The sequence below is a fragment of the Acartia tonsa genome, chromosome 9 (assembly GCF_053477335.1).
Source record: "Acartia tonsa isolate MP-2025a chromosome 9, ASM5347733v1, whole genome shotgun sequence".
Classification (NCBI taxonomy): domain Eukaryota; kingdom Metazoa; phylum Arthropoda; class Copepoda; order Calanoida; family Acartiidae; genus Acartia; species Acartia tonsa.
In genome coordinates, this window is record NC_137268.1 from 14,965,761 (window position 1) to 14,986,035 (window position 20,275).

The 20,275-nt window shown below is 31.4% G+C and overlaps 1 protein-coding gene and 1 long non-coding RNA gene across 2 annotated transcripts in view; both read left to right on the forward strand.

Moving 5' to 3' along the window:
- Positions 1–227: 227 nt before the first annotated feature.
- The window catches only part of LOC145328593 (FMRFamide receptor-like), a 42,575-nt gene continuing 22,527 nt past the window's right edge, over positions 228–20,275 (forward strand). Inside the window, exon 1 of the mRNA XM_080172336.1 lies at positions 228–275. Within this exon, the coding sequence (XP_080028462.1) occupies positions 239–275 (37 nt within the window). The 5' untranslated portion in view covers positions 228–238. The remainder of the gene's footprint in view (positions 276–20,275) is intronic.
- LOC145327734 (uncharacterized) lies at positions 14,683–15,444 on the forward strand. The gene is made up of 2 exons (XR_013882232.1): positions 14,683–14,742; positions 15,113–15,444. It is a non-coding gene; the product is annotated as an uncharacterized LOC145327734 (long non-coding RNA).

Genomic DNA, 20,275 nt, shown 5'->3' on the forward strand with positions numbered 1-20,275 from the left:
ATATACAAACTAAAATCCTTAGAATTTTCAGATTTTCTTTTGCCTATGGAGATAGAGACGGAAAAAAGAACAATAAATTCGAGCCTTCTTTTTTTCTTCTTCAAATTTTGACTTTTTTTGCTTATAATTATAAGGAGGAAACAAAGGGATATAGAGTTGTCTAAATGTCATTTCCCCATCCCTGAATATATCATTCAAGTGATTTATATAATTTTTACTCTTATTTCAGAAATAAAGTATGATTGACAACTTGCGGTTTCTAATAGAAGGAATAGGTAAATATTTAGTATTTTCTAAACAGATTATTATTATCCGCTGGAATAGAACTGGTTCTCAGCTATACCGAAAAAACATGTAGAGCATCGTATTACAGACAATATTTCACTAATATTATATCATTAATCATGAAATTATTGTGAATAAATCTTGATTTGTTGATTCAAACTAAAAGTGTCCAAAATTTTCCATCAATAATCATAATCTCTAGGGTTAATTTTGTATAATATCATTAGGGATTTACATTGTACTTATATTTATACTTCATTGCCTGACAGACAATCATACAAATTATTTTCTTATAAACATAAAATAATTAAATTTTATCCAAACAAGGATGACAACATCCATAAAAGCGAAGCACTGAAACGGTAGGACAAACGGACATTAACACTTGTATAGTATCTGAACTAGAAAATCGGAACATAAATGTATAAATGTCGAATCAAAATTGTAAGTAAATTTGTTGAAAAACTGCTTAAAAATAGGATAATGCTTATGGACATACTTACATTTTGGACTTGATTATAGAGTTGCTTCGCTTATAATATTGTTCTTTGTTGTCCCAGGAATCAATATACCAAACATCAGATCAAACGGATAAATAGAACACTTGAAAATTTGTTGTTAAAAAAGTAAAAAAATAAACATGTTTAAAATGGACGCACGGACATTCTGGTAATGATTATAGAGTTGCTACGCTTTCTAAATCGTACCCAACTACTACAGGAATCATCATGCAAAGTTTGAAATCGATAGGACAATTCTAACATGCCTAAATTAACGAATAAAAGCTATCTATCTCGGACGGACGGACGGACGTACGGATGGACCGACCCTAATTATAGAAAAGCTTCGCTTTTAAAAATAATAGATTACAACACTTTTTACATATATATACAGATTGTTATTGCTGCACTGAGTACTTTTTTTCCTTGCTAGAACCTTTTATTGAAACTAAGATATAGGATTTTGTTTGAGCAAACTGTCTAGAGAAAATTTGCAAAAAGTATCAATCATCTTAAGTAACCTCGGGGAAGGAGAGGCTTTCTGAAAAAAAAAAATGTAAAATAATATGGAAAAGAATTTACTTTAAGAAAAAGCTTAAATTTTAATAGTTGAAAATAACCATTATCACTAAAACTCTCAAAAATATTTTACCTTATATGTATTTTAAAATTTAAATACTAACCTTGTTGTGTGTCTTATAACCTTTAGTCTATAAAAAATGACGACATACTTGCATACCATTGGTCAAGTAAATTGTATACTGGCCTGCCATTAGTGATTTAGTCTGTGTATTGGCCTATCACTGGCTATTTGTATTGTATGACGTCATTTATTTAAGGGCATTACAAATAGCTTTCCTAACAGAATGAGTTTAATCTTGTTGTCAAGTAGTTTTTTGTCTGTTTTTTACTTATATTATCAGTTTAAATTTTTTATGTTCAATTTTGAGAATAATTTTCAAAGCCTTCAAACCTCAGAATAATATAGGTCATATTTGCTAGTCTAGAAGGAAGATTTATCTTACAGTAACTTAATATTACATTGTTAGTTTAGACCATTATTGTTAGTTTAGACTATTATTGTGGATCATATGAATGAAATGAAGTCATTCCCAACTGTTTATTTAACAATATTCATTTTTAAACGAAGCACTAGAAAGATTAGATTTTAGCCTTAACATTATTGGATGTTTTTATTGAAGGATTTTTGCTAAATTTTTTAGATTTTTTTCTCAAAACATTTAAAACATTGAAATGAACATTAAAAAATGTTTTTTTTTCTTTTTAACATTAGAGAAAAACATTGAAAACTAAAAACTTTGAGAGAAAAAAATCGTTGAAAACCTTATCTTCATTGGAATCGCTAAAACTTGCTGGTGCATTTAAAAATGTTAATGGAAACATTACCTCAATGATACATTATTTATTAGAGATATAAAAGCATTAAGGAAAAGAATACCATTTATGTGAATCATCTACTTGCATATTACATTTATATTCTAGACATTACTTATATGTACATTACAAGTATATTAGGCATTAGCATTGTTCAATATTTTACTTTCTTGAGTCCTGACGGTTCTCCCCTAGAGACGTCTAGGGGTACTTGAAGTGGTGGGGATTTAGTTCGAATTGGAGGGGTCGTGTTGAAGATCCCTACTAGGGTTGGGCCAAATACTTTTTTGGCCGGGTACCGGATATCCGGCTGATTTCAAATTCCGGATATGTGGTATGCGGCCGGATATCCGACACCGCCGGATATCCGGCAAAACACCAAATATCCGGTCAAATTACCGGATAACCGGCCAAAATAACCAGAAATTTAAGTAGCAAAAATATTTTTTTTATAAATTTCGCCGTATAACCGGCCGTATATCCGGCCACACCGGATATCCGGCCTAACCTTAATCCCTACCCCAATATAGTTATAATCCTTCCCAAAATTGATTTAGTACATGACACTGCTTAAGGTTAAGAACATACTCACATTTTTAGGTATTCATTATAGAGATGCTTTACTTATAACATTGTAGCTTGTTGTCATAGGAATAATTACTTCAAAAATCAGATGGATAAGATAATCATATCATACAAAAATTGTTGTCCAACAGATAAAAAATCAATATGTTTTAAATGTTATATAGGAATAATGTTAAACTGGCATACCCTAAACTGGATCTTTAAATCATTTCAATGGTGCGCCAAATCGGGGTGAGCCAACTTGCTACCAATGAGAGCACAGCATTTTACGAAATGCCGCGCTATGATTAGCTTAAATTCGGCGTACCTCGATTTGGCGCACCATTGAAATGATTTAAAGATCCAGCTCTAGTCAAAGAATTGCTGTGTGAGCTATTGTGATGAAAGAAATATTCCTTACATACAATTTTGTAATGTGAGTCTATCAAGTTTTAAACAAATTACAATCAATCAGAACACTTTAGGTATACCAGAAAAAAAAGCATAAAGATAGACATTGATTCTAACTAAGAAATGGCATAACAGAAACAAATTTTATTATTTATACATAAGATGAGAAATGAATTTTATGCTTGGCTTGAAAACCGAATAATATCTTCTGGATTAGATCTTGTTCTCAGCAATACTGAAAAAATCAATTAGAGCATTATAGATAATTTTTCACGAATATTAAGATAAAAATAATAAAATTAATATCATTTTTGTTAGCCCGGGTTAATGTATTATTAAAAAGCTAACTAAATAAAAAATAATACTTTATGAAATAAGCTAAGAAAATTTAAGATTCCTTATGAGTTTACTTACTAGAATGTCTATACCTATCCTAAGTGCAGTAAAAAAACGTGAAACTATTTATAGACTAGACATATTATAATCAATGTATGAGTTTTTACATATAATTCTTTCAACAATTATGTTAATGATGTCATGCATGTTGAAGATCAAAAAGCATGTTTTTCAGTAGCAAAGCTACTCTATAATTCACTTTGTCTGTCAGTCCGTCAGTCTGTAATGTTATGGGGGAAACTTGATTGACTCCTATTCAAGATAGATAGCTGCAAATTTTGGGGATTAAACAAAATCACAGTCTACATATTAACCCCTAACAGTCGGGCCCGTTGCCGCACCTTAATTGGTCGGGGGAGGGGGGGATGGTGGCGTTCCATGCATCCCCCTCTTTTATCTCAAATCTTATTATAGCTAGAAGGCTAAAATTTAGTCTCATATTTAATAATGAATTTCCGACCTTAAGTAAGTCAAAGTCAATTTTCGTTTCCTTCACCCTTTTATTTAACAATCTTTGTTTTTAGGTCATTTTTTACGTAAAAATTTAAAATGGCTGTAATTTTCTTATTTTTGAAGAACAATTTTTTTGCAGAAAATGTTTATCTTTATGTAAATTTTATATTAAAAATATCAAAATATTAATTTCAGCGGCCGCAGCTGTATTTAGCAGCTGCCAGCCGCCGCAGTCGGCGATCGAAGGGAAAGCGGCAGCAGATCTTTATGAAATTTCAATACGTTATGTAGACATGTAATAAAAGCTTAAGTTTAAGAAATTATGTCTCTAAGTAAAAAATTGCGGCTACAGGAGATTTTTAAATATTTCTGGAGACCTGAAGGATCAGGACCTGCAGGATCATACCTGGAACCTGATATTGACTTAAACACCTGTATTTCATTTAAGGATGTACTATGAGGAAATTTTAGTATTTTGGTAAAATAAAATGCTTTGTTTAAGTAAAAAAAATATTTTTGCGCTTTACCTAGATGACCCTGCCAGGTTTGTTGGCATCCTGTGCCTGCCAGGATGGAGATATTCAAAATATTTCAACTCGCAGTTATGTGTCATATCCATACTTAAAAAGTCACGCAGTTTTGGCTCTTTATCTTTCACACACAAAAAATGAGATAAAAAAACCGTTCAGGGTTAATGTTATGCATGCTGCAAATAAAAAAAAACATTGCTTTTGTAAAGAATCGGTAATTTTTATAAGTATTTATGGGTTTAAACATTGAATTTCTATTATGTAACAATGGATATATATATAGAATATACGTGGATATTATGACGGTGCAGTGGAAATATTGTCGTCAATTTTGGTTGCTGATATGGACATCTCTTATTAGTCAGTTCGTTCAACTAAAAGAAAGGGAGGGAATTGTTTTTTAGCCAGCTAAAAATTTCACCTAATTAGATGACATGATAATCTGGTGTAAGATCCAAAGGTCCAAGTAATAATAAATCCATATACAATTTACATGTTTTCAAAGTGCTTGCAATGAAGGTTACAGATACAATAATAAAATAATATGCAGGCTTTTTAAATTGATTATCAGCCTTATTTTTGACGCAGTGTCAACTTTCATAAATAGCACAGTGGGAATTTTTTTAAAAATCAAAATTTATCTTATAACAACTAAATTCTATCAATTTTATTTTGTTTCGAATACACATCTTACCAGTTTATCCAAAAAAAATGAGAATTATAATACAATCACTAAGCTAAATTCTTACCTTATATTCTTATTGGAATAATTGAGAACAACCATTATAAGTAAAGCAACAAAACAAACAAGTTATTAAGTGGATTTTGAGGGTCCTAAAAAATGAAAAGCTAAATTGAAATAGGAAATTTTCACATAAAAAATTGTCTATTTTATAACGCAGCCGATAAATTTACATATGCTTATTATATTTATGAGTTATCTATACATTCTTGCTACACTCTGTTCATATACTTTAAGAATGGTTATTATCTAAAAATTATGCATAGCTTGTATCTTTTGTGTTGGTTAATGAATGTCCATTAATATGATTATAGATACATAATTACAGGAAATAATTCTTTGAGTGCACAAAGGAGCAAATACATATATATATATAAACATAATTAAATCATTGACAAGCCTATACCAAAGTTAAGCTACATATAGGTATAAAACAAGTTTAAACTTAGTTTTGTTTTAATTTTTTTCTTATGTATTTTTTAGAATAATTAAAAGGATAGTACCGTCCTAATTCAACCAAAAGTTGACCAAATAACGCACCTTTTTTATTCTAACTAGGTCCCGTTAGTTTAAGTTGTGAAAAAAAGTCCCAGCAAGGTCTGAACTCCCCGCAGAGGTTAGAAATATCATTTTTAACAGTTAAAATAAGGTGGAGGGGTTAATAATTATTACATTTGAAATTACTCCATGAAAAATATCATGGCTTTGTTGAATGGAGAAAGTAAAAAAAAAACTTTATCATAATTTTTAAAATATTGTAGAAAGGTGAAAATTCTCTCTAAAGAAAAGCCTATAAAAAATGGACAAAAGCATTCATTATGAAAATAAGTAGATGTACTGAGATATTCATACGTCATTTTCGATATTTTTTTCATAATTTTTGTTGAGGCCTAGGATACTGTTATGGTATTAGGAAAATTAATTATGACATGTTATAATGTAATTAGTTACCGTACACTACTAAAATATAGGTTTTTTAGTCAGAACAGAATCATTTATTTATACCTATATAGAGAGCTCCACGTCTTTATCTAAATCATAAGTGCATAGCCTAAAGAATAAATTGCATTTGAACTTGAGTGTGTTTTTTCTTGAAAAAAAGCTGTAAAAATGTGTTTTTAACCTACAAATTCATAAAAAAAATCCGCAAGTTAAAATATGAAAAATCCGGGAAGCGTTTTAGTAATAAAATTCATGCTTAGTGTGATCATTTCATAAATAACAAACACCATATTTTGCAATAGATCATTTAAAAGCTCTAAAACAATTTGTTTTGCTTGTGAAAGAAAAGGCAAGAATTGCCAAGATTAAGAGAAAAATGAAACAGTGTTTGTTCTTGAAAACCTTGTGCAAATGAAGGAACTAACAGGTCTTTGTAATACTTGTAAAACATGTTTACAAAACATATTTGTAATTATGAATTATAAATTCAAAGTGATGTGTCTATTAAAAGCAAAACTGTTCTAAAAATAGTGACGGTCCGTTCGCCCATCCATATAGTTTTTTCCCTGTTAACTTAGGCATGTTAGAATTGTCTTATTGATTTCAAACCTTGCATGGTGATTCCTTTAGTAGTTCAGTATTTATTTAGAACACATAGCAACTGTATAATCGTTACCAGAATGTCCGTACTCAGTTTTTGAACAAATTTACCTCAATTTTGTTTTGACATTTAAAATATTTACATATATTATAATTATTCTCTAAGTGTTAATGTTCGTTCGTCCTAGTGACCCATTCAAGTATGAGAATCTGAATTGCTATAATAATTTTTTTGAAATCTTTATATACTTTGAAATTTATTTTTAATTTTGAATGCCATCTTAGTTAATTAAATGTATTTCTACACAAAAAACAAATATTATTGTGGATTTAAAAGAACTTCATATAAAATAAATGAATAAAACTTGTTGAAATGATGTTAGATTTTTGGAAAATAGAGGGTTTTATTAGGTATAAAATATAAAAATATGAAAAAAATTTGGCTATGCACTTATGATTTAAATAAAGACGTGGGGGTCTCTATTTAGGTATAAATAAATGATAACAGGTCGAATTTCCAGAGTATTCCTCTTTATGGCTAAAAAACCTACATTTTACTAGTGCGTACTGAGGTAGATTCTTTAAAAAAATTCCCACTAATCGCTTAGTAAGGCAAAATTGTTTTCGTGATAAATCCTCTAAAATCACATAAAAATCTACAAAAATTTAATAAGATCTTATGTTAATAACCCTTCTATGATTTTGTTTAATTTTTGTAAATTTTTAATGTGATTTTGGTGGATTTTTCACAAAACTATTTTGCCCCACTAAGCGATTAGTTGGGCAAATTTTTTTAAGAATCCACCTCTGTTCTCGTAAATAAAGGGATGATTGATTGATACAATAAAAAGTAATGTAAAGCTTTCTAGAAACAGAAATTACGAGGTTATTTAAAACTAATATTAACATTTAAATTATGTCTCGTAATACTGATTCAATATTGAAAGTGATTTCTTTATCTTCGAGATTTTAACTAAATTAACTTGTATTTTTGCTTTAATATTTATTTTGCAAAGGGGGGGGTTCGTAATGACATCTATTCGTAAACCGTGAGCAAAATGGTCTAAATATTTAGCTAGACCCTTCAAACTTGGTATATAAGCCTAGTCCTATACGTATTACATCTAAATGACAAAAAAATCCAAAAAATTTTATTTTAAGGTTAGGTTAGGTAAGAAAAACCCTGCGGAAATGGGGTTTTTAGGCTTTTTTTGGTCTATTTTGATGTGGAAACTTACCTTAAATTGTTTTTTCGTAGGGTTTTAACTTAAATACAATGTGTCTATTCATATGGACGTTATTTAAGATGATTCAGCAAGTCTTGGACCGACCCCAGGGGGCTAGGTGGGTGGCCCGCAGTGGTTAAGTGCATTTTTCCCAATATATGTGTTGTGATACATCAAATTATAGGTTTTTTAGGTCAAGGAACTCAAATTCAGAGCTAAAATAAGCAAAAGACTAATCTGGAGCTAGCCCCAGCGGGCTAGGTTGGTGGCCCGCAGGGGTTAAGGGCATTTTTTCCAATATATCTTGTTATATATCAAAATATAGGTTTTGTAGGTCAAGAAACTCAAATTCTCAGCAAAAATTAGCATTAAACTAACCTGAAGCTAACCCCCCCGGCAGGGTTTCGGATCCGGATCTGCATATTTTTGAGTCCAAGGATCCTTGGACTCAAAAAAATGCGGAGAAAATGGAAAAATCTACCTAAATTTATATAAAATCTCAGACATTCTCTTGATGAGAGCCAATCTTTAAGGTTTAGGTTCAGACTTGAAAATTAAAAGTATTTTTGACTTCGAATTAAAGAATAAAATTTTTTTGAAAATTTAGTGATTTTATTTTTATTGTCAAGGATCTGGAACCAGATATGGTAGGATCCGGATCCGGATCCGCACTGACCAAATTTTGAGGATCCGGATCCAGCTCCGCATACAATCAATGCGGATCCGAAACCCTGCCCCCCGGGCTAGGTTGGTTTTCTGCAGGGCTTAAGAGCATTTACCTAACCTAACCTAGAAACTTACTTATATTTTTACAGGTTTTTTTCTTGAATAAACTGTGTCTATTAATGAGGACTTTATTTATAATGATCTAGCAAGTCGGGGACTGACCCCAGCGGGCTAGGTGGGTGGCCCACAGGGGTTTAGTGCATTTTCCCCAATATATATGTTGTGATACATCAAATTATAAGTTTTTTAGGTCAGTAACTCAAATTCAGAACTAGAATTAGCATAAGATTAATCTGAAGCTAGCCCCAGCGGGCTAGGTCGGTGGCCCGCAGGGGTTAAATGCATTTTTTAAAAAAAGTATGTGTTGTCATACATCAAATTATAGGTTTTTTAGGTCTTTACAGCTAATAAAAGCATCAGACTAATCTAAAGCTAGCCCCAGAGGGCTAGGTGGGTTGCCTGCAAGTCTTAAGTGCATTTTACCTAACCTAACCTAGAACCTTACTTGTTTTTTTTAGGGTTTTTTTCTGGAATAAACTGTGTCTATTTATGAGAACATTATTTAAGATGATCAAGCAAGTCGGGGACCGACCTCAGCAGGCTAAGTAGGTGGCCCGCAGGGGTTAAGTGCATTTTTAAAAAGTATGTGTTGTCATACATAAAATTATAGGTTTTTTAGGTCCAGAAATTCAATTTTAGAGCTAATAATAGAATCAGACTAATCTGAAGCTAGCCCCTGCGGGCTAGGGGGGTTACCTGCAAGGCTTAAATGCATTTTACCTAACCTAACCTAGAATCTTACTTTTTTAAAGGTTTTTTAATTAAATAAACTGTGTCTATTCATGAGAACATTATTTAAGATGATCCAGCAAGTCAGGGACTGACCCAGGCAGGCTAGGTTTTACTTAAATAAACAGTGTTCATTCCTAAAGCCATCATTTAAAAGATTCTTCATACAGGAGGCTGACTCAAGGAGGCTAGAAGAAAGGACCGCAGGGGGTTAATTAAAATTTTTCAAAAGTATTTACTGCATCAAACTACAGTTTTAGTTAGGTCAAGAAGCTAAAATAAGATGTTTCAGATTCTGACGATTTGAGATAAAAAAATTTAAGTTTCTTGACCTAAAAAACCTAGGTATAATTTGATGTATGGCAACACATACTTTAGAAAAAATGCACTACACCCCTGTGGGCCACCCACCTAGCCCACTGGGGTCGGTCCCCAACTTGCTGGATTATCTAAAATAATGTCCTCATTAATAGACACAGTTTATTCAAGGAAAAAACCAAAAGAATAAGTAAGTTTCTAGGTTAGGTTAGGTAAAATGCACATAAGCCCTGCGGAAAATCTACCTAGCCCGCGGGGGGTAGCTTCAGGTAAGTCTTGTGCCAATTTTAGCTCTGAATTTGAGTTGCTTGACCTTAATAACCTATATTTTGATATATAACAATTTTGATATTTGACCTAAAAAACCTAGGTATAATTTGATGTATGGCAACACATACTTTAGAAAAAATGCACTACACCCCTGTGGGCCACCCACCTAGCCCGCTGGGGTCAGTCCCCAACTTGCTGGATCATCTTAAATAAAGTCCTCATTAATAGACACAGTTTATTCAAGAAAAACCTGTAAAAATATAAGTAAGTTTCTTGGTTAGGTTAGGTAAATGCTCTTAAGCCCTGCAGAAAACCAACCTAGCCCGGGGGGGTTAGCTTCAGATTAGTCTAATGCTAATTTTTGCTGAGAATTTGAGTTTCTTGACCTAAAAAACCTATATTTTGATATATAACAAGATATATATTGGAAAAAATGCACTTAACCCCTGCTGGCCACCAGATTAGTCTAATGCTTATTTTAGCTCCAAATTTGAGTTTCTTGACCTAAAAAACCTATAATTTGATGTATCACAAAATATATATTGGGAAAAATGCACTTAACCCCTGTGGGCCACCCACCTAGCCCCCTGGGGTCGGTCCAAGACTTGCTGAATCATCTTAAATAACGTCCATATGAATAGACACAGTGTATTTAAGTCAAAACCCTAAGAAAAAACAATTTAAGGTAAGTTTCTACATCAAAATAGACCAAAAAAAGCCTAAAAATCCCATTTCCGCAGGGTTTTTCTTACCTAACCTAACCTTAAAATAATTTTTTTTTGATTTTTTTGCCATTTAGATGTAATACGTATAGGACTAGGCTTATATACCAAGTTTGAAGGGTCTAGCTAAATATTTAGACCATTTTGCTCACGGTTTACGAATAGATGTCATTACGAACCCCCCCCCCCCTTTTATAATACAGTAATAAAAATATGTAATCTTTCAAATGTTAAAAGAAACATATATTTAACATATTTGGACTAATGAAGTAATCAGAACTAATTATGAAATGTATCTAATGATATTAATAATTAGAGATAGTAACAAAGTTATTGATGTATCAAATACATTATTCTATCAATGGATATATTATTACTTGGATGTTACACCAGATTTTCATGTTCTCTAATAAAGTAAAACTCGTAGCGGGCTAAATAACGATACCCCCCAACCACCCACTTTACCTCATTCCCTCCTGTCCTACTGGATAAACGAACCGAACAATAAATGATTTCCATATTAGAAATCTAAATGGACGACAATTTTTCCCCTGTCATAATATATACGTATATTTTATTTAATACCTATATTTGCGACAACTTTTACTATACAGAAACTCCCAATTTTCAACAACAACAAAATCCACGGCCCTCTCGGACAGCTTCGAACCCATGATCTATGGATAAGGAAACCAACATTCTATATACTGAGCTATGGAGGAGACCAATTACCATGTGCAAAATTAGACAATGTAGACAAAAATTTATGTCTTATATTATACTTTAAAATTTCACTTAGATTTAAATTGGTCATCTTAGCTCAGGGGTAGAGATGAGGTTACAGTTTTGCATCGATTCAAGTCGGAAGGTTGTCAGTTCGAAACTACCCAAACACTAAATATCATTTTCACTCTCTGATATAATAAGTAATATTTGGTAAAAGTTTACATATTTACATTGTATTAACAAGCACTTAAAATATCAAAAAGCTATTTTTTTTAATTTGTTATCGTAAGTCTTGAACTCGCATCCAAGGTAGACAAGGAAATGAACTGAAAAAAAATAGATCTCAGCCAGGATAAGAACGCTTGATCATTCTAAGCATTAGCCAGTACTTTGCCCACTGAGCTATAAAGGGCATCAATTTTTATGCTCAAAATTAGACAAAGTATACAAAAATTTATGTCTTATAGTATACTTTAAAATTTCACATGTTTTCATAATGGTCTTCTTAGCTCAGGGGTAGAGATGAGGATTCAGTTTTGAAACGATTCAAGTCGGAAGGTTGTCAGTTCGAAACTACCCAAACACTAAATATCATTTTCACTCTCTGATATAATAAGTAATATTTGGTAAAAGTTATCCTGGTAGTTCACCTTCGGAAATACTGAATTAGTATGGCTAAGATATGGATTTTTATCCAGATTTTAGACAAATTAAAATAATTTTTTGCCATTTTCTTTGTTACATATTGTTATTTTGCGATAATACTTGGTAACATTGTTTGGATAACTATCATCCTTATGTTTGATTTTAAATTTTCTAGCAGGGTTATTTTATTTGGCAGATAATCAAATTAAAAATTACATCAAATTTAGGTATGGCGATAATACAGATAAATTCATAATTTGTTTGGGGAAAGTTTTATTTCCAAGCCTTTAAGTGGAAAGAAGTTTAACTTGATATATGATATATATAAGGGGGACATAGTAATGTGAAACATTAGGGAAAAGCTTTGTTTGTGCAAAACAACAAAAAAATATTTTTTCTTGATTCTACTTTAAATATATCTACATATCTCAAGGCTTTGATAAGTAAGGGTAAATTTATTTAAAAGTGTTTGGCTGATTTAAGCATTTATGAAATGAAAGATAACAAGATAAATGTATTTGTAATTAGACATACTCTAGATGTAGAAAGGAAAAAAATATAATAGAGATTAATGATTGAACCTTCCAGCATAAGGGTATCTAATAATATTTAAATTAATTGAACTTTGCTTCATCAAAGGAACTATTATTGAAATACATATGCTTCCGTTTATTATTATTACCCCCCCCCCATCCCACCCCAAACCTATGTTCCAAAAATATATATCATATTGACCTACCAACAATTCAGGTCAACTGAAAATAGTTGCCGAATGTGTACGCAGTTTCCTGAGTGTTTCCTCATCCTAGCTCAATATTTACTACTAGCTAAAAAAGCTTCAAACTTCAAAAAAAAATCAAAATTTAAAAAATTCAAATTTATAATGTATAATGTATAAATCGTTTACACATTCAAATTTTGATTTTTTTAAGGGAAGTTTGAAGATTTGTAGCTAGTAGTAAATATTGAGCTAGGATGAGGAAACACCCAGGAAACTGCGTACACATTCGGCAACTATTTTCAGTTCATCACAATTCACCTTATACATAACATGGTTTCCATATTTTTTTACAACTACTCCGAAAAAAAAATAATTCTTGTAACAAATATATATAATTATAAATAGAGTATTAATTTAAATTTAGCTTCTTAACAAAATATGTATATATGTAGATTTACTATTTGCCTGACCCCTAGTCTCCTAGGGAAGGCGGGTACAGTAAAAAAAAATAGTCTGAAACCATTCCCCAAACATGTATTAGGCTTTCCTGAAAAGTACACCAATTAGGCGTTTCCGAGATCTATAGCTTCAGACAAAAAAACACTACTTTATATTACAGGATAATATTAGATATAGCATTGGAAAAATTGGGTAACCATGGTTAGGACCTATACATTAGTTGTAACGGTTCCATTGGAATTCAGCCCACACGGGATTCAACCCACGGAATTCAGCCCAGCGGGATTCAACCCAACAGTATTCAGCCCACACGGGATTCAACCCACGGTATTCAGCCCACACGGGATTCAACCCATGGTATTCAGTCCATACGGGACTCAACCCACGGAATTCAGTCCATACGGGACTCAACCCACGGAATTCAGTCCATATGGGACTCAACCCACGGAATTCAGTCCATATGGGACTCAACCCACGGAATTCAGTCCACACGGGATTCAACCCATTATATATGTAAAATTACCAGTTTGAAAAAAAAATATTTTTTTTTTAAATTTGAGAACAAAATTTTTAGAATTTTTTTTTAAAAAGTTTATGTAAATTTTTTTTTATTTTTAGAAATTATTTTATAAAATATGCTTTATAAAAAATTTGAGAAAAAAGAATTATTTTCTAAAAATTTGTTTCTCAAATTTGAAAATAAAAATTATTTGTTTTTAAAACTGAGAATTTCATATATATTTGGGTTGAATTTTGTGTGGACTGAATTCTCAGTTTTAAAAACAAATATTTTTTTTTTCAAATTTAAGGAACAAATTTTTAGAAAATAATTTTTTTTTTCTCAAATTTTTTTATAAAGCATATTTTATAAAATAATTTCTACAGTAAAAAAAATTTACATAAACTTAAAACTTTTTTTTTAAATTTCTAAAAATATTTTTGCAAACTGGTAATTTTAGATATAATGGGTTGAATCCCGTGTGGACTGAATTCCGTGGGTTGAGTCCCGTATGGACTGAATTCCGTGGGTTGAGTCCCGTATGGACTGAATTCCGTGGGTTGAGTCCCATATGGACTGAATTCCGTGGGTTGAGTCCCGTATGGACTGAATTCCGTGGGTTGAGTCCCATGTGGGCTGAATTCCGTGTGGGCTGAATCCCGTGGGTTGAATCCCGTGTGGGCTGAATACCGTTGGGTTGAATCCCGCTGGGCTGAATTCCGTGGGTTGAATCCCGTGTGGACTGAATTCCAATGGAACCAGTTGTAACATAATTTCATACAAGTCAGACATACTTATTCAAGAAACGAACAAATATTTTCAGGTAATAACATAACTTCTCTTATGTAATTATCATTTATATATTACTTTTATTAGCTGCTATGCTACTTTATATCTTAAAATGTCTGTTTTTTCCTATAAATCATATTTTCCATTTTATTTTGAATGCTTTTTTTTAGCTAGTGATGCCTCATAACCTTTAAGCATAACTACATGCTATGTTCATCTGTCTGTCTGTATTCACCTAATTTCTTCCATTTTCATTTACTAATTTTTACCTTTAAGCCTTTTTTGGATATTATCATCCTTATTTATATATATTTAATAGTTCTTTAATTTTAATTTTACAGTTCTTTAATATATAGTGTCAGATTTTAAAAAAATATTGCAAATAACAGATTATTCTCTTTCAGGATTGATTGTCTGCTTTATGGCTTAAAAGTAGGAGTGCTCATTAAAACCAGATGCCATCATAAAAAGCTGCAATATCAGTTAAAGAAGTTACCGGGCCACCTTTTTCTTATGAATTACAGAATACGTGAAACCCATCACATGTAATAACTTAATGCAGCCAAGTCGCCTAAATGTGAAAATGGTTCCCTAAAAAGACTGTTGCAAAAATGTGAAACGATTTTTTTCAAGGCTTGTGAAAAGACACAATAAATGATTAATCTTTATTTGAAAAGATAATTATAATTATATACTTTTGTACATTATATATAACAAATAAAGTTCTTAAAATTTGTCTTTTTGTTTTTCTTCTTAATAGATAGAAATTTTTTTCTGTTCAGTAGGTAGAAAGTTATATTTATAGTGTTTTTTGTGTGGAAAGAATTTTAATAATTTATATCAAGGTTTTAAGCAATTTGTGTAAACTAGGGGCGATGCACTGAAATATTGTATTTTGCCTTCCCCATTTATCCTATCTTATACCTTCCCCAATCATTTATTTTCCCTTCTGTTATATTCCTCAAAAAATCCATTTCTTTCCCTTTTATGATTCTTAGAATATCCATCCCACCCAATATTCAATCCCCCAACATTGATAGCGAGTAATGGATATCTGAAAATACGCATTGACGCCAAAGAGTACAAATGTTACGCCAATTGTGATCACAACTCTCACGTTTATATAAAAATGCAACATATAATAATAGCTATTAAAACAATTTTCAAGCATAACTTTTATCTTTTTAGGATAACAATTAAATAAGAAAAATATTTTTACCATATGAAATTCGTGATCAAACACCTAATTGAAAAAAAATGCAAGACATAGCTCTTATTTTAAGAAAGACTAGGGGCAACGAACGCCCCCAAGAAGCCTCTAAGTGTTCTTAAGGTGGGAGGGGGATAAGTCAACCGCCCTTCTACTTTTTAATTTGAGTTTTAATAAGAAATATTCAGAAAAAAAATTTTGTGGGGGATTTTAAATTGGGAGGGTGGAGATACGCTCTCCCAAAATAGTTAAAAACCTTCCCTGTACCTAAAAAAAAGCTTAATTGCAAAGGAAAACCAAACAGATGTTATTTTCAAAAAAATTTTATAAAACAAAAATTGGCGCATTTGTATGAACACCAGAATTATAGGTTTGAAAGGGGAAGGAAAAAAAGAGAGGGGGAAGAGAGGGGGTAAACTAGTTTGAAGATATCTGAGAATAGTTATGATCGCCATCTTCCACTATCCCCAACATTATCATTTAAAATTTGACCTTTCTTAACCCCTTTCTTGTCACACCCTTTTACCTCCAAAAATGCCCCCCCCCCCTTTTTTTTTGCTCTCTCACTCTCTCTCATCCATCCCCTTTCTATCAAACCCTAATTTACATCCCTACAATCCCCCCACCTAACCCTAATCCTAATTGCTCGATGAAGGAAGATCTCGATCATAACTATTTTCGGATAGATTCACCCCCTCTCTTTCTCCATTCCCTTTGAACTGGATAGTTCTGGATTGCCTATTCCAAAACTTGTTAGCTATAAGGTGTTTATACAAGTGCGCCAATGTTTTATTTTATAAAATTGTAAAAAAATGACATCTGTTTGGTTTTCCTTTGCAATTAAGCTTTTTTTAAGGTACAGGGAAGGTTTTTAACTATTTTGGGAGAGCGTATCTCCACCCTCCCAATTTAAAATCACACCCCCAAATTTTTTTTCTGAATATTTCTTATTAAAACTCAAATTAAAAAGTAGAAGGGCGGTTGACTTATCCCCCTCCCACCTTAAGAACACCTAGAGGCTTCTTGGGGGCGTCCGTTGCCCCACTCTTTCTTAAAATAAAAGCTATGTCATGCATTTTTTTTCAATTAGGTGTTTGATCACGAATTTCATATGGTAAAAATATTTTTCTTATTTAATTGTTATCCTAATAAGATAAAAGTTATGCTTGAAAATTGTTTTAATAGCTATTATTATATGTTGCATTTTTAGATAAACGTCAGAATTTGCGTCAGAATTTGCGTCATTTGCGTCATTTCTATTTCAGATTTTTATTACCCGTCATCTAATTGCTCCCCCTACCTTTCCCTGAATACCCCCCTCCCTCCCTGTGTCCTTACTTTCCTTCTCAAAACCCCTTCCCTCACCCCATCTCTTTCCCCCATCCCCTCCTTAAACTGACACATATAGTTAATTAATTATTTTTACAGATTTTTGAAATTTGATCTACATATGGAATTAATGCTGCTAAAATGTATTTTAGACAAATCTGTCTAATTATTGGCCAAAAGGGAATCTATTTCTTAATACAACTAATTTACTTAGAGTTACCCTATTTTCTGAACCTTTTCCAAAGGATAGAATCATCTGTACATATGGATTTCGTATGGCTAAAGTCTTATTTTAGTATGGAGAAGGTTCAGAATTAATTTTCTAATTTACCAGGGTTAATATATTTACATTTACATTGTATTAACAGTCACTTAAAATATCAAAAAGCTATTTTTTAAAATTTGTTTTTCTTAAGTCTTGAACTCGCATCCAAGGTAGACAAGGAAATGAACTGAAAAAAAAACATATCATAGCCGGGAATTGAACGCTCGATTATTATAACCAGACACCAACACTTTCCCACTGAGCTATGGAGGACGCCAATCATAATGTTTAAAATTAGACAATGTATACAAAAATTTATGTCTTATAGTATACTTTAAAATTTCACATGTTTTCATCACGGTCATCTATCTAAACTATTATATTTTAGCGTAAGCGGGTTAATTTTTAAAAATTTGACGCTGCAAGAAATTACACATATTGGGGTGTTAATTCAACAATCAACATGTTTAAAAATTATACCTATTTAATGTCGTCTTTGTAAAAATTATTATATTAATTTTAAATTGATTATTAAACATGTCAATAAGATATGTAAAGTACTTTCTGAGATATTTATCTTATCTTCCCTCCAAACATACAAACACACAGACAAATATCCTGTTACTTTACATTGTACATTTCTATATTCGTAGAAAGCGGTTTATAATACGATGAAAGAATATAGAGCGTATTTTATATTGTAAAACCAAAAGAAAGTAAATAAAACATTGAATAAATCTAGCCAATCGCGTGATAATTTTAGAACGCGGCCTCTAACCACAAGACTAAAAAAAAGAAATTTTTGCAAAAAAATTAAGGCTCTTAAACAAAAATGAGAAAAATATACATCCGTTGAGTATGGAGGTGTGCATCGTATTATAAACAGCTTTTCGCGGATATAGAAATGTACAATTATAAGATCAAAGACAGTTGAATTAGACACAAAATGATGAAGGCACGGGCTCAAGGAATGGTTTTAATTTTCTCTTAGGAGAGTGGTTGAACCCTCTCCCAAAATAGTTACAAACCTTCCCATGAACTATGATAAGCTAAAGGAGAACTATATCGTTTCAGTGATTAGTGAGATTCTTTGGTACAAACAAACAAACAGAGAGCCAAACAAACATCCTGCTACTTTATTATATGGATACGATAGCTACAATCGTTTAAGTTACATGCCGAGATTTGAACTGGAATTCTTAGATAAGTTACATAAAATTTTACCCCAAGACCACAGCGGCACAATGAACTATAGTTTTAAACATAAGAGTTTATATATAGATAGGGGCTTTATCATATAAATTACTTTATACATTATAACAGTTGTTTAGTAAATGACATATTCTGTTCAGTTCAAGTAAACCATGCGGTTGTGATTCGATATCCAATATATATTAATACGCAGAAGAACATGTATTAAATAAAAAAATAAAGTTCTGAGATTTGGATACGCAAATAATAAATTAAGGGTGTTAAATTGCGTAAGTATGTAATTCTTATAAGTACTTACTTTTAAAACCTGTTTTAAAATGTAAATAAAATAATACATGACTATTGTATGTGTATTTAATATAAATAGGATATTTATAAACGGGGTTTTTTTGTTACATAAGCTAGACGCCTTAGCCCTCACAACCACACAGCTAATGCAACTATAGAAGGAATCTTTTACAATACTGTAATTGTTATATATTTGTGTTTTGAAAAAAAAATAATTAAAAGTTTTATCCGGGAGGGATGAGACATTATATTATAAACTTATAATCCAACTATTTAATTTTGAATGCTTCGTACACTAAAAAATATAGATATCATCCTTGAAGGGGAAAAAAGCAAGGGGGTTGCGTGATTTTACATTTAGCAATTTGGAGGTTGCGTGATTATAATATCTTATAGGAACACAACATTTATAGTTTCATAACATGTTCCCTATTCTAAATAAATAATTTTAAAAAAATATTAGGATCCCATACCTAATATTTTAAAGAAAGTGAGGCAAAATTATAAATATGTTTTTAAATAAAATAATGAAATCAATAAAGAGATGGAAGAAAAGGGATGATAGAGAGAGGGACATTTAATCTTTAACAAATGATTAATATTTGTAGTTTGATTTGAAGAGAGAGAGAGATAAGAGAGAGAGTGAACGCACGAAAGAAAGAGAGAAAGAGAGAGAGATCGAACGCACAAGAGAGAGAGAGACATACAGAAAAACAGAGAGAGAGAGAAATAAAGAGAGATTTAATGTTGAAATGAGACAGGTTTGAAAATCATTGGCTTTCAATTTGTCTAATTTTATTAGAAGCTGATTTTTATGTCAGAAAAAGTCGTTGGGGAGAAGATAATAATGGAAGAATATGGTATACAGTTAGAGATAAGACAATGGAAGAAAAAGTTTAATTTTTAGGAATAAGGCAATGAAAGAAAAAAGTTAAAAGACGGGGATAAGACAATGGAAGAAAAGAGTTAATATTCAGGGTTAAGACAATAAAAGTAAAGGGTTAATAGTCAAGGATAAGGCAATGGATGAATACAGCTATTAGTTGGGGATAGACAATAGAAGAATATATTTTTTTTTTTTTTTAAATATTAACAATAAAACTTATCCACTGAGCTAAAGAGGTAAGTTTAAAATTATTGTTAATTTAAACAATTACTATAAAGTATTCTTTAAAATATTTAGGGCCATGGAAGTCGGTTCGTGGCTTGGCGATAATTTTTTTTTAATTACCTTTTTAAAGATATTAAGTGACTTCAAAATTA